The sequence below is a fragment of the Rhineura floridana genome, chromosome 10, assembly GCF_030035675.1.
Source record: "Rhineura floridana isolate rRhiFlo1 chromosome 10, rRhiFlo1.hap2, whole genome shotgun sequence".
In the NCBI taxonomy this organism is placed as follows: domain Eukaryota; kingdom Metazoa; phylum Chordata; class Lepidosauria; order Squamata; family Rhineuridae; genus Rhineura; species Rhineura floridana.
This window is the reverse complement of record NC_084489.1, coordinates 61,353,872-61,368,182: the sequence shown is the minus strand read 5'-3', so window position 1 is coordinate 61,368,182 and position 14,311 is coordinate 61,353,872. Positions and strand designations below refer to the sequence as shown.

Below are 14,311 nucleotides of genomic sequence, written 5' to 3'. Positions count from 1 at the left end.
TGATAGCCCACTGCAGGGCAGCACCAAACTTAATTACATTTCTTTTCTAATAAAGCATAATCAGCAGGGCCTGCAAAGTTTACTTGTACACAACCTCCTTAAATTAAGTCAACTTAGTAATGAATTAATTTAAAGTGCTTGATTTCTTGCCTTTAAATGAATTTGAGCAATTTACTTTTCTGATTCAATTATCTTTATCAATAAAATTTCAAATTATTGCCAAATCACATAGTAACTGCAGCAGCCATCTTAGTTTTGTGGGAAAGGAACTTGACAGATACAGGAAGGTTGATAGAAAAGGAAAGTTTGAAGATTGGAAGTGAAGAGAAATATTAAGTTGTAAAGGGTAAATGGAATAAGGAAAGTTGAGGGTGAGAAACAGAAAGAAAAAATTACAGATGGGAAGGTCAAGAAGTTAGAAATGAAGCCTTAAAGAAAGGATATTGAGTAAAGAAAAATATAAAGGACTGTAGTAAAAAATGTCATCATTGGACAACTACAGAAATGGGAAAGAAATCCACAAGACTCAATAGAAATAAATATCCAAGTCAAACTTAATAACCAAAGATGTAAAATTGAATCAAGTTCTCTATCAGCTAAGAATCAAGAGAGAGACACTCCTCAGCAGGTAAATGAGCATAATACAGCTACTCAACCTCAGATCTCAATAAGTGATTCAGATGACAAAGGAACAAGTAACAATGAGGAGAATTTAACAAGTTTGACATCAACAAGTGTATCAACAGACATTGAGGAAAGTGAAAAGGAAGAGAAAGAAGAAACATCTAAAGCTCTTCTGTCCTCTTTGAAAGAATATAAGAACTCCAAAGAGAGATTGAAACAAATTTTAGTACAGCAAGATGAAGCTCATTTAGAGGAACTTATGTAAAGAAATAATGAATTTTTAAAATATTGTCAAAAAAGATATGAGGATAGAACAGTTTAATAAAATCATGAGTCAAGTGGAAAAACTGCAATATAGACTGAACAGCCAAGAGAAAGTAATTGTTGATCTGTTAACTCAACAATAACAAACTCGGCAGTTTTTGGGAGGTGTGGAAAAGAGAGTTATGGAATTAAGTAGTAAAGGAAGTCAACATAAATTGGACCTAGACAAAATAGAGAACAAAACTGCCGCCCTGGGCTCCTGCTGGGAGGAAGGGCGGGGGATATATATATATATATCCCCCACATATATATGTGTGTGTGTGTGTGTGTGTGTGTATATGTATATATATATATGTATATATATATATATGTGTGTATATATATGTATATAAATATAAATTCATTCATTCATTCATTCATTCAAATATTAGAAGCTCAATCTAGGAAACGTAATTTAAAACTCAGAAGGGTCCAGGAGAAAACAGAAAATAAAGATTAAATAGTTTGCCTTTCAACAGCTCTCGCTGACTTCCTGAATCTGGAAAGCCCAGCCGCTGCTGGAACAGAATCAGCAATTTGTATTGGCACTAGGACAGCCAAGAAACTAGAAAAACCAAGAGACATCTTAGTGACTGTCTTAACCCTCAGAGGCTGTACTGCAAACTATATGGATGAGGAAAAAACTGCTAGTTGAGAACCATGAAATTCAAATATTCAAAGATGTCCATCCAGAGATACTAGCCAGAAGGGAGTTTCAATTTTTGACAGAAAAACTGCATGCCATGGGCATAAGATATAATTGGAGCATCCCCTTTAAACTGAATATATTCTTTAAAAATGAATGGGTCTCCATATATATTTCAGAGGATGCAAAATAATTTTTTCTCTTCTGCAAGACATAAATATTCCATTATCTTCTCCTGTTAGATAATTATAAATATTTGTATGACCTTTTGACCTATTTATCTATATCATTTTAAATATTAAATAAATAAAAATGAATTTCCTAAAAATTATCTCACTTCATGTTAAGGGTTTAATAACTTCATCCAGCCAGCCAGTCAGCCAGCCAGCCAACCCGCCCACCCTCCTAGCTAGTAAGAAGACAGAAAACAGCCAATATATTTTGCTGAAGAAAAGAATTAACACCTACAATTACACCATAATGTATATTTGTGCATGAAATACTGGACAAGCAAAGTTCTTCAGGAAAATAATTAGAGTATTAAATTCATCTGATATGAAGAAATAATAATAGATTATAATGAAGTATTGTCATCAACATTGGATCACTCCTGTTCTAAACCATCATCTGGGATCTTATCCAAGACATGCTTGAGATTAATGCAGCAAAAGCATCTGTAGATGTGTGGAAGTGCTATCATCCAACTTCAAAAACCTACATATTTTACTCGAGCATACATAAATCATATTCAAGAACTTACTTTTTCTTTCTATCTTTTTGGTTTTGTCATAGAAACCAAAGTCATCCTCCCAATAATACACCACTCCAACTTACATTAGAGCTATTGAAGAACTACAACAACAAAACATGGAGATTAAACAACACAATTTTGCAACATGAAAGAATAAAAGGTCATATTCTGCAACTTCTATATCTTTTTTCCTAACAAAATATCACCTGGCCAATAATTTGGGACTCTGCAAAAGCATACATCAGAGGCATATTTTATGGAGAAAGCTAGTGCATTGTACAAAAACTTCAAGTAGAAGGAAAAGGAGTTATTACAAGGTATCTACACAAACGGAACTTAGACCCATAAATCTTAAATCAACTCAATACTCTTAAAGCACAATATCAGCAACTGCAGCTATAAAAGGTGGAACATTATACTAATTCAATGAAACAAGGGCAATTTGAACAACGCAACGAACCATAAATTACTAGCAAACTATTTCAAAGATTCTCACCAAATATTGATCTTTTCAATTAAGTATAATAAAACAGCAACATCTTCAGCAGAAACGGTAGAATTATTTCATTATTTTTATAGTCTATATTAATTGCAAAATCCAACAATTTCTGATATAAACCAGATATTTACAAAGAAATCTATGCCAAAAATTGCGGAGGAAGATCTACAAGCAGTTGGAGGCACTTCTATCACAAGAAAAAATAAAAAGCACCATTCTATCCCTTAAAAATAATAAAGTGCCAGGTCCTGATTGCTTTACAGCAGAATTTTATAAGCTGAAAGTGGAAACAATACAGTAGGGCCCCGCTTTACAGCGCTTCGCTGTTAATGCAGCAGTCTCAATTAGATGCAATTAAACTAAAGCCCCACTCATACGGCGCTTGTTCCGCTTTTATGGTGGTTTTCAGGCATCGTGCGCCATTCTATTCAACAAGTTCCGCTTTTCAGTGCTTTTCACTTTTCAGCGGGGTCCGGAAAATAACCTGCCGTATGAGTGGGGCCCTACTGTAACACCACAATGTACAGTCATGATTAATAACTCCCTGTGTCTAAGAAGACTCCCTTTAACTTGTTCAGAAGCAACTATCAAAGTAATTCTAAAGGCAAATAAAGACTTGTCAATTCTCCAATCTTACCACCCAATATCTCTTTTGAACCAAGATGCAAATATATTTACAGCTATCCTTGCTAAAAGATTGAACAAAATCATCTCTAGATATGTACATCATGATTAAACCTGTATTTTTTACAAGATTGGAAGTTAAGAACAAACACTAAGGGACTTGTTGACTGCACGGAATTGAGCAAAAGACAAAAAAATGTAATCTGTTTCTCTTTCTCTAGATGCAGAGAAAGCCTTCCACTGAGTAGAATGGAACTTTCTCACCAGGGCCCTACAAGAAATGAATCTTGGTGGCCCTTTTAAGGCATGGATAGACCTTCTTTATAAAGACCCAAAATCTAAATTTCATGTCAATCATACGTCTAACACGATTCTTATAAGTTGTGGGACATGTCAGAGATGCCAGCTTTCCCCACTACTCTTTTATATCTTTCTTCAACCTCTGGAAATTTCCAAAGATTAAATGAAAATATTAAAGTTACCAGATATGGGGCTGAAGAAATCAAAACATCTCTGTATGCTGACGATATAGTGTTATCTCTGTCCCAACCTGAGAGAAGTCTTCAGGTTTCTCCAAACATATGGTAAAACCTCAGGCTATAATATCAACATCTCCAATTCTGGTATGTTTGGATATATAATCTCAAATGAATTACAAAAGAGACTCTCAGAGTCAACTAAGCTTAAATGGAAGTCCTCTTCAGTAAGATATATAGGTATCTGGACACACTCAGAATTTGATCAATTGCATGAGCATATTTTTTTTTGCATCTGGAGAAAGATATAAAAGCCTGGGAAGAATTTGCTGCCATACATATGATAATTTTGCAGAAACTGATATTCTTCTTTTCAACCTTCTGCTTGAAACTGAATGTATAAAATTAACAGAATGGCAGCATAAAAATCTAAAATTTGTTTGGGGAACAAACCCCAAAGACCTGCCAATGAAATCTGATATCAAAAACCAAGCAAAGTGTTGGCATTCATGGTTATTACCTAGCCTCAACATCGGTATCAATAGGAGATTGGTATACATTTCCTATGCAAACATTTATGGAACAACTGTCTAAAATACAACTTTGTTATAAGCAAAGACAGTATTTTTTTAAATACAAAAACTTTGATCTCTGAAAATTTGGAGTTGACTTTCTCCTCATCTAGCTCCTGCTCCCTCTCTACTTACCTCAATTCTTCAGAATGTATTTGTAGAAGAGGGGCTAGTAGGAACAGTTAACACCCCTATGTGGACAAACATACTGATCACAGGAGCATGGATTGAAAATGGCCACATAATTTCCTACTGACAAGCATTAAACATCACAAAATAGTCCACCTTACTAATATTTCAATTTCTTCAAATTAGACATGATGTAGAACATGTGATAAGAAAATACGGGAGGGGCTATGTAGCTTGACAGCATATGAAACGCTGCTATTGAATCCCAACTCAGGGAAGTTAATAACTAAGGTCTATGCAATCTTTTCTGAATTAAAACCCAACCATGTATATCCCATATATAAGATCAAGTGATAGAAAGAAATAACAACACTCAACCCTTAATATACAATGAGAATGGGTCTGGCTATTTAATAACATTCCTAGAGCTCTGATAACTTCCAATCTTAAAGAGAACATTTTAAAACCATCTACCAATGCTACTTAAATCCATACAGATTAACTAAAATATACAAAACAAATGTTCCTCATTGGAGATTTGGATCTTTGAGATGAGTCTACCAGCACATCTTTTGGAAATATGACAAACTGCAGACAGTCTGGAAGGAAGTTCTCAAAATGATACATGAAAGTACTAGCTATAACCAGGATTGATAAAAATCATTTTAAAAAGATAAAAAACTTAAAAATGAATTTTAATTTAAATCGTATTTTTAAAATTTAAATCAGATTTCAAAATTGTCTTAAAAGAATTAGTTTTAAAAGTGTTGGCAGGCTTGCTACGAGCCTATAAACCAGAGACACACTCCACCCTAACATGGTCTATATGATTTTTAAAGTTGCTTCAGTTTGGTTCATTTGCAAAGAGGCTGATTGAGACCCAATGGGAAAAGTAGCTGAAATAGTTAAATTGTCATCTCAACTGAGAGGATGTTGTCAGTCATATGCACAGGACATGGCCATTGGCAATCCAATCAATGCAATCCCAAAAGCAATTATAAAAGTTTGGCCCTCAGAAGAGGGGCCCATTGTACAAATCTTATCAAGTTAGCTAAAAAGTGAATGCCACCACCTGTCTTCACAGAAGAAAAGCCATTACCCTGACCATACGACTCATTAAGGAAGGACACCTGCCTGACCCAATCAATTCTGCATTCTCCTTGTCCAGAAAGGTATAAAAACTAGACTCCTAGAGCCATGTTCTGGGTTCAGGGTTCCCAGTTGCACTATGAAATCACCTGCTGAATTGTGTTCTGGGCTCTGGGTCTTGGTCACCCACTTCCACTCTGCTGAATATCAGTCTACCTGAAATTGCGTGCTGAAATTTAGCCAGCCAGAACCCAACAGTCTGACTCCCCTGCTTTTTCTTCACTATCTCTGGACCCCTGCCTGCTGAAACAGAGGTCCCTTCTTGCTGTAGCTGATACAACAGCTCTTTTCAGGGCTCCATTACTTTTTTTCCCCTTGCTCTGGAGCTTTGCTAGCCAAAGCAGAGATCCATGAAGCCATTTCAAGGCCTGCCTGCTGCATTTGCTGTTTCCCTACCTAAGCCAGGAGGTTCAATGTGTTCCAGTTCTACTTCCAGATTACCCACCAGGAAAAGGTATATCTTGCTCTTAATCCTGGAGGTCCTTTCCCTACAAATTATAGCCTCCACATCTGTTCCCTCTATCTATCTTTGACTGTGTGTGTGACTGTGTTTCAGAAGCCATGCTCTGGTCCTCCCTGTCCAGCTACAAATGACTGAGGCCTAGTCTGCAAAGTGAGCCCAGAGAGAGAGAGAAAGGGCAGGCTAGTGTGCCCTCCTCATTTGTGCTGAACTCAACTCCCCGCCTCATCTCCTCTCATGCCTTGTGTGCTTGCCCCTTCATGTGTGCGTATGCCAAGTAGGTATGTGAGTTTAGCATGATTAGGTTTATGTAGCTAATTCCCTCACAGATATGATTACTGAGCTGTCCCCACTGATGTCAATAGATCTGTATTGGTACTGAGCTAATCCCCGTTGAAGTGTTAAATGTATGTTTTGATTCTGTATGATTATGTTCAATAAACATCCCCATGTTTAAGACATGTGTGAATGTAAGTTACTGGGTAAATCTGCCAATGCGCACTATTGCCAATGTCTAAAGATCCTAATTCACAAGACTTCTAGAATGTGACACCTGTGTCTACAGAGAAGTCTTGCCAATAAAAGAGCCTAGGTCATAGATATCATCATGAATACAGTAGGGCCTTGCTTCTCGGTGCTCCGCTTTTCGGCGTTCTGCTAATACGGCACCAGTGGGGCAATCAACTGGATGGGGGGGCTGGAGCTCCCCACACTGCAGCTGATCGCACCGGAGAAGGGGAAGATCAGCTGTTGCGTGCTACAGCTGATCTTCTCTTCTGGTGCGATCAGACTCCCCCGCTCGAGCTGATCGCGCCCAAGGAGGGGAAGATCTTATCTTCTCTGGTGCAATCAGCAGGTTAGGTTCCAGACCCCCGCACTACAGCTGATCCGCTTTCTGGCGGTTTTTGCTTTCCGGCGTGGGTGTGGAACCTTACCTGCCATATGAGTGGGGCCCTACTGTAATAATTATACAACTTCTAATTATTTTCTCTGAATATGGAAACAGCAGTTTATGGAGATGGGAGATAACCTGATAAGTCCTATCCTGCAGGTGGTGTACATGAAGTGTACATGCTTTCACTTTCGCTCTCTGTTTCTCTCTCAAGTGCAAAGATGGAGAAGGTTAATGAATAGAGAATTTGGGAAGATGGAGTAGATCTGATGGAGTACCACTGAAGTGGTAATCCAGTTCTTAACAGCAATAGCCTCTTCTGTAGATGTAGAGATAATTTTTTTCTTCCTTTGGATTAATTCATTCTAAATTGAGAAATAAATTGGGAACTGAAAAAGCAGGAAACCTTGTATTTCTTTTCCAGACAATGAACAAGGAAGATTAACGTGAAGAAGAGCTAACTGTACTATCCAATATTTTAAGTTTCTCATGTTGACTTGGCTGAATTTTTTTATTATTTTTTAAAGGACTTTACATTTATTTAAAAATTGAAATAGTTAACCACTGAAATATCTATGTGCATGTTTTGGTAATGTTGTTGTTTGTTGAAGACAACTGTTATTACGATTATTTATTAGATATATATCCTGCCCTTCCTCCCACGAACCAGAAGAACAGACAATTTTATCAGGTCAATTTAAAAGCCTGTTTGATGGTGGTGACGATTCTGGCACATCTTGACAAAAATATCATGATTAATTGAACAGTTGAAGCTGTTTCATCTCCTGAATGACTTCACAAGTTCATTCTGCTTTAGTACTAAAATGACCAAATCATCATCCTTTTTTATGAAAATTAATCTGAAAACAATTCAGAATAATTGCTTAGTATGCACCTAAACCTACATCTCTGAATATGTATTAAGGTTATATTAAACAATAATGTACTTTTTAAAAAAAAGATGATTAAATAGAATTTTCCTCACTAATGATTTAAACTGTGATTTAAATCACTAAGTCCTTCAGAGCAACGATTTCAATAATAAATCAACCCTGGCTATAACTTGCCCTACACTCCAAAAATTGTGCTTCTTTGTTATCAGAAACTTGAGGTTCAATTAGATCTAGAAGTGATGGCAACAACTGCAAGAATGTACATTGCAAAAAGATGGAAGGCCGCAAAGCCATCTCAATTAAAAGAATGGTTGGAAAAGATCTGGCAAGTGATAACACCTATTAAAATGACACACATAAGAAGAGAAGCCATGAACCAAACAGAGAATAAGTTCATAGAATGCTAGGCTTTATTTTTAAGCTACTGGAACGAAAAAGTTAAAAGATGAGATTTATTCTTATAATCTGTTTGCAATAATTTAAGAAGCTCCTTACTCCCCACCTGTTTCTGGCTTCTTCCTATTCCTCCCCCCTCCTCTCTCTCCTCTCTCTGTCCCCCTTTTTCCTATCCCTCATTTTTTCTTCCTTTTTCCCTTTTTCTTTTTGAGAAAAAGCTACAATATATTTTGACTAATAGATTTAATGCTGGGAAAAACAGAAGGGAGTAGAAAAAGAAGAAGGCCAAACAAGAGATGGATTGATTCCATAAAGGAAGCCACAGACCTGAACTCACAAGATCTGAAAAGGGTGGTTCATCACAGATGCTCTTGGAGGTCACTGACTTGAAGGCACATAACAACAACAATAGATTCATAAGTCCAGCTGATTTGATTAACAATCTCTTGTCTCTTTTTTTCTCCCATTCATTTTTCAGTTTATTATGTAGGTACAATACATTAAGACATAAATTAACTCTTTTTGCTCAATTATTTTTTCCTCCCTTTTTTTCTTCTTTCTTTTTTTATCCATTTATGAATTTAATGCATAGGCATATCAAAAAGGAAATAATAATAGCGATGATGAGAAAACACTGCACTATCTGTATCTAAAGATCATAGTTGTGTTCTCTGAGCTAAAAAAGGAAACAGAACATAATAAGCTTTTCACCCAATTCTGCACTAAAAGGGTTAATTTTGTGAGGATACTTTAACAAAACCAACATTCTGCAATCTTTTAGCTTCAAGAGATCCAGGTTCTACAAGTGAAATAACTTTTGGTAAATAAGAAAACTTCAACCAAACAGTCATTCTGATCAAACATTCTCTAACTGAATTGTAGAGTAACAGTACAAGATTATTTTTTGCAACAATTTTTTCTTATATCATTCAGCTAGCAGAAATACTGCAATTTTGTTCCTTTTCTTATTCTTCTGGCAAAAACACACAATGAAATGAGAAAGTAAGCTGCCCTTTTTTGCCACTGGTTGGGGTTTTACTTTTAGCTGTGGTTATACAGTTATACAGTTTCTGCCTTTACAAGCAGTTATGTTGTTTAGAGGTCAGGAAACGGCTCTTTCCACTTAAAAGATATGGTTCCAACCAGAGCTTGGAAGTAATTCATTACAAGTAAGGAATTACTTGTAAAATGGATGGTGGTGGTGAAGAATGGAGTGGAGGGAAAAAGGAGCCGGAGGGCAAGAACATGGATAAAGGAGGAGGAGGCAGCAGCAGAATGGAGATAACGAACTGTGGAGGTGAATGATGACAACGTGTGTGTGTGTGTGTGTGTGTGTGTGTGAGTGAGAGAGAGAGAGAGAGAGAGAGAGAGAGAGAGAGAGAGAGAGAGAGAGAGAGAGAGAGAGAGAGAGAGAGAGAGAGAGAGAGAGAGAGAGAGAGAGAGAGAGAATACCACCCTCTCTGGCTATTGAGCTGTATTTGCAGTATTCTAACTTTTTTGCATCTCAGGGGAAAATGTTCGCTTGGGTGAATGTCCCTTAGTTGGTGGCAGGGCAGGATCCAGGAGGTGGTCAAGTGAGAGAGATTATGCTTGATCACTAAGTGTGGGGGTGCACTTGGTTTGACGTGCAAATATCTGAGTAGTGGCCTCTGCCTCTCTCCCCACCTCCCTTACCAGCGGAGAAACCACCATTGCTATCTTATGGATAAAAAGAATTATTCTACTACCTCTGTATGTGTGTGTTTCTTTTTAATGTTGTTTTAGGCTACTTAGATGTGCAGCAGCCAAGGCCATCACCTTGTAGGCGTTCTTTTACAAAAGTAACTGAAATGTAATTGTAGTGATTACTTTTGAGAAAGAGTAAAGTAATCAGTTACTTCCAGAGCAATTGTAAAGGTAATTACTACTTTTTTGGGCCATGTAACTGTAATTTATTACTTTTTAAAAGTAATCTTCCAAGCTCTTATCTGACCATTATGCATGAACTGGACCAATAATTTGTTGCTTACACATAAAATGAGCTTTTTGTGTTGCTTGTGATATTTATCTTGTTCTTTGTTTGGCATTTATATTCCCCCTGCCCCCTGCTTTGAGTATCCCTACTCAAAGCAGGATACAGGGTTTTAAAAAAACGCTAAATTTACAGTCCTGAAGACAAGAGTAAGAAATTCACAACAACAGTAAACTATACCAGGAACAGCAGATACTCCAAGTAGAGGCTCCAGTTTAAAAACGTAATAAAATAAAAAACCTTTAGAGGCCTCTTAAATGCTAGCAGAGAAGAGCCAAAAGGTCCTCTCTTCCTCATCAGCTGCTCCTTGGCAGAAGTCAAATGAAGATCTTGAGCAAATGCATATGGGAAAAGGCAATTCCTTATTTTGTAGATGTTCTATCTTAAGTATTCTGCCTTTACATTACCATGACTGTTGGCTGACTAAAACACAACTACTTCTGCTATATTACAGCAAATCCTTTTTAATATGTTCTTAAACCCTTTTAAATATGATTTTAATCTTAGATCTTTTCTTAAAGATGCTTAATGTATTTTAAAGTCTGTTTTTATGATGTTTTAAAGTGTTTTTAGTGCTTTGTTTGCCGCCCTGGGCTCCTGCTGGGAGGAAGGGTGGGCTATAAATCAAATAATAAATAAATAAAATAAAATAAATTACTGGCTAAGATTCTATTATAAAGCATGTGATCAAACTGAAAAAACAATCATACACTGGGTTTCAAATCTACTTATGAAATATACGGTAAAGCAATTCAGTTAACAAATCAAAATAAATTGATTATTATGTGTATCTTTCTCATTGTGTATGTCCAGCAAGGGAACAGCAGAGCTACCACTGCACCTACAGCCCTGCCTCTCATGCCGGTCAGGGTAGATGGTGTCTGCATGGGGTGAGAATTGGGCCCACAGCACTAGTGCCACCTCAGACAAATCCAGAACATACTGGGTCAGTTCAGTCCTTCACCTCTCAAGGAATGTTTAAGGGCTTTCCACCGTTTGCCACTTCTGCCCACCCAGCAGGCAAAATATGGAGTTCCACACCAGCAAAATAATGCTAGCTTCTCTATGCAGACAGAAGCCAGGAGAGGCACCTCTGCCCGTCCAAGCCACAACCCCCAGACATTGGGGGTTTGGATTGCAGCTTAGTCATGATCCAATTAAAGACTACTTAAGAGGTGCTCATTGACAGCATAAGATTGAAAGGCAAACACGAGCACAACAGGTAGAAAATAACTAAAAATCTGCCACTGTGCTAATATATAAAACCACAGTGCACACACACTTTGAATATCATGTGTAGAAGTTTGTCTTTTAAAAGTTTTCTGAAACTGTTGAAGAGAAACTATTTTTTTTATTAGAAAGAGAAATGGGAAGTCTCAAATATGACAGAGGGTTAGATACTAAAACATTTTTTATCCTGCCTTTCTATATAAAATACCCAAGGATGATAACATTTACCATCTTATACAGTTTAAACTTTTTATTTAGTTAACTGAAACAATAAATGAAAATAGTCAATATGGCCCATTAATCACACCAATATAGATTCTCACTGATTAAAAAAAAAAACCAACCTACCTGAGATGTAGCAACAGCTGTAGTTACGGAAGGTGTAGAAGATGGAGACAAAGTTCCCACTTGCTGCATGTGACCAGAAGATTGCTGAGGTAAATGTGAACTGGAAACAGGAGTGCTAGATCCTGAGCCAGACACTGCATTTGGAAATGACACTGCTACATCATTACTGCTATAAATGCCTGGGAAAAAAGCACACATACAAAAGTATTTCTGGATTCATGAACTAAATTAGTACTACATTAGTTGGATCTAAATAAGATTTGTACTGCATTTTATACAAAACTAAGCAACTATTAAAAGTATATGATATAGGAACAAATCTATTATGAAAAGGCTCAAACAACTTTGTTTGCAGATGGGGGTATGGATTATTATTATTATTATTATTATCATCATCATCAACAACAACTGAGGATTATAACTATGACCTGAGAAATATTTTATAGTTAAAAGGATAATTTATTTAATCAATCACAAATTGTTATCTGTGTAACAATTATTTGTTTCATTTATATCTCACCATTCCTCTAAGGACCTCAAGGTGGTAGTGTACATGGTTCTCTGTCTCCGCATCTTATCCCCACAACCACCCTGTGAGGTAGGTTAGGCTGAGAGGTAGTGACTGGCCCAATATCTCCCAGTGAGTTTCATGGCTGAGCGTAGATTTGAACCCTGGTCTCCCAGGTCCTACTACACCACCATTATATCACACACAGATTACGCATAACATTTTATTTAATAATTTTTTAAAAAATAATCTTTAACAAATTTAACAGCTACTAAAAGACATTTTAAAAAGGAAGGTCACCTTGAAGAACAGGTTGGTGACCATTCTGAACCTGTAGTTCTATACTTCCATAAGCCATTCTAGAAATGTTGAACAAAAGTCTAAGCTTTAGACTCTAAAACATAAATGGTCAAGCTGCTTGGACAGCAACACCCTTCCTGAATATTACATCATCACTGCCCTTGTGCACCTTGCCAAAGGAGGATTCAGCCTTCCAATCTAAGAAAAGTGGCAAACACTTTTTCAAAACAAACTGCATTGCAGAGGCCTATGGGGCATCGTCTCATTTTGCATTGGGAAAACTGCATGCAAGATCAAAAGTACTGCCATCCAGCAGCTCTCCCTGAGCAATTTTTGCTTGAGGAATAACAAAGGGGTGGGGAATGTCCAGCCCATGGCCCATCTTGGTCCACCAGGGGCCCCAATTTGGACTGTGAGGCCATTTTCCCTAAACCATGTCCACCCATCATCTGACATCACTGGTGACATCAGCTGACGGGTGGGAGGACAGGGTTTAATCCTGCATTGGCTGAGCACCCTGTTCCTGACAGGAAACAGGATTACACAGCCAAACAGCATGATTTGATCCCTGCTCATCAACTGGTGAGTGGGAGTTAAAGCTTCTGCAAAAGTGCTCTCTGAAGCAGCTCATGCTTCTCCTTTAAGTGGGCAGTTGTGTGACAGCAGCATGGGGTGGTGGGGGAGAGGAGAAAAGACCAGGCTTTGCAAGTTTCCCCATACTCTCCCTTTAAATCCAAAGTATTAGAAGTTAGTATTAGAAGTTTAAAAGGGGAAAATGCCTTTGCAAGTCTCCCCATGCTCCCCTTTTAAAATCTCCAAGTTTGGGGGTTTAAAGAGGGAGTGGGGAAAGACTTGCAAAAGCTGTGCAATGGACTTTGACAGGTGGGCAACTATGCTCACCTATCAAATTTGGCCAATGAGGCCAATCCTGATGAAGATCTGGCCCATGGAGCAAAAATGGTTCCCCACCCTTGGACTAGGCCAAACGTAATGTAAGCATCCATCCTAGCTGACTGGCTAGGGTTTTCTTGGCCTAAGCAATTCCTTGTTTAGGGATCACACCTGGCCAAAGTGAAAGACTGCATACAAGTTGCCATTTTTAACCTGGCTGTCAAGTACTCCACTGGACAAAATGAGAAGCCATGGGTTCTCAATGTTTAGTGTTGTCCTCATTTATTGTTGGGAAGGGTGCTAGCCAAATGAAACGCTTGTGCTTTGCTCGCCAGGACAAAGCCTTGATGAGCAGGGGAGATGGGACTATGCTGTAGGACAAGAAGAACAGATATTTACACAGATGACAGGTTCTTTACCCACTATATAAAGCAAAAAGATGACTGAAGGATGCACAGGTTACAAGTGGGGAAAAACAGTGAAGGGGGTTTTTTTTAGGAGGATTCAAGAGGCAGTGACTCGATTCAGGGCTAAGGATGCCAGTCACAGCAGCTCAGCATAAGCATAACTCCTGGTTGCACTGTTTGTCTTCACTAGAAAAGATACAGC

General features: G+C 37.7%; 1 protein-coding gene across 11 annotated transcripts in view; it reads right to left on the bottom strand.

Annotated features, from left to right (window-relative positions):
• MLLT10 (MLLT10 histone lysine methyltransferase DOT1L cofactor) overlaps positions 1-14,311 on the bottom strand; it is a 205,217-nt gene that overhangs the window by 42,725 nt on the left and 148,181 nt on the right. For all 11 annotated transcript variants that reach the window (XM_061587689.1, XM_061587686.1, XM_061587687.1 and 8 more), the window contains one exon: positions 12,004-12,182. In XM_061587689.1, coding sequence (XP_061443673.1) covers positions 12,004-12,182 — 179 coding nt within the window. The remainder of the gene's footprint in view (positions 1-12,003; positions 12,183-14,311) is intronic.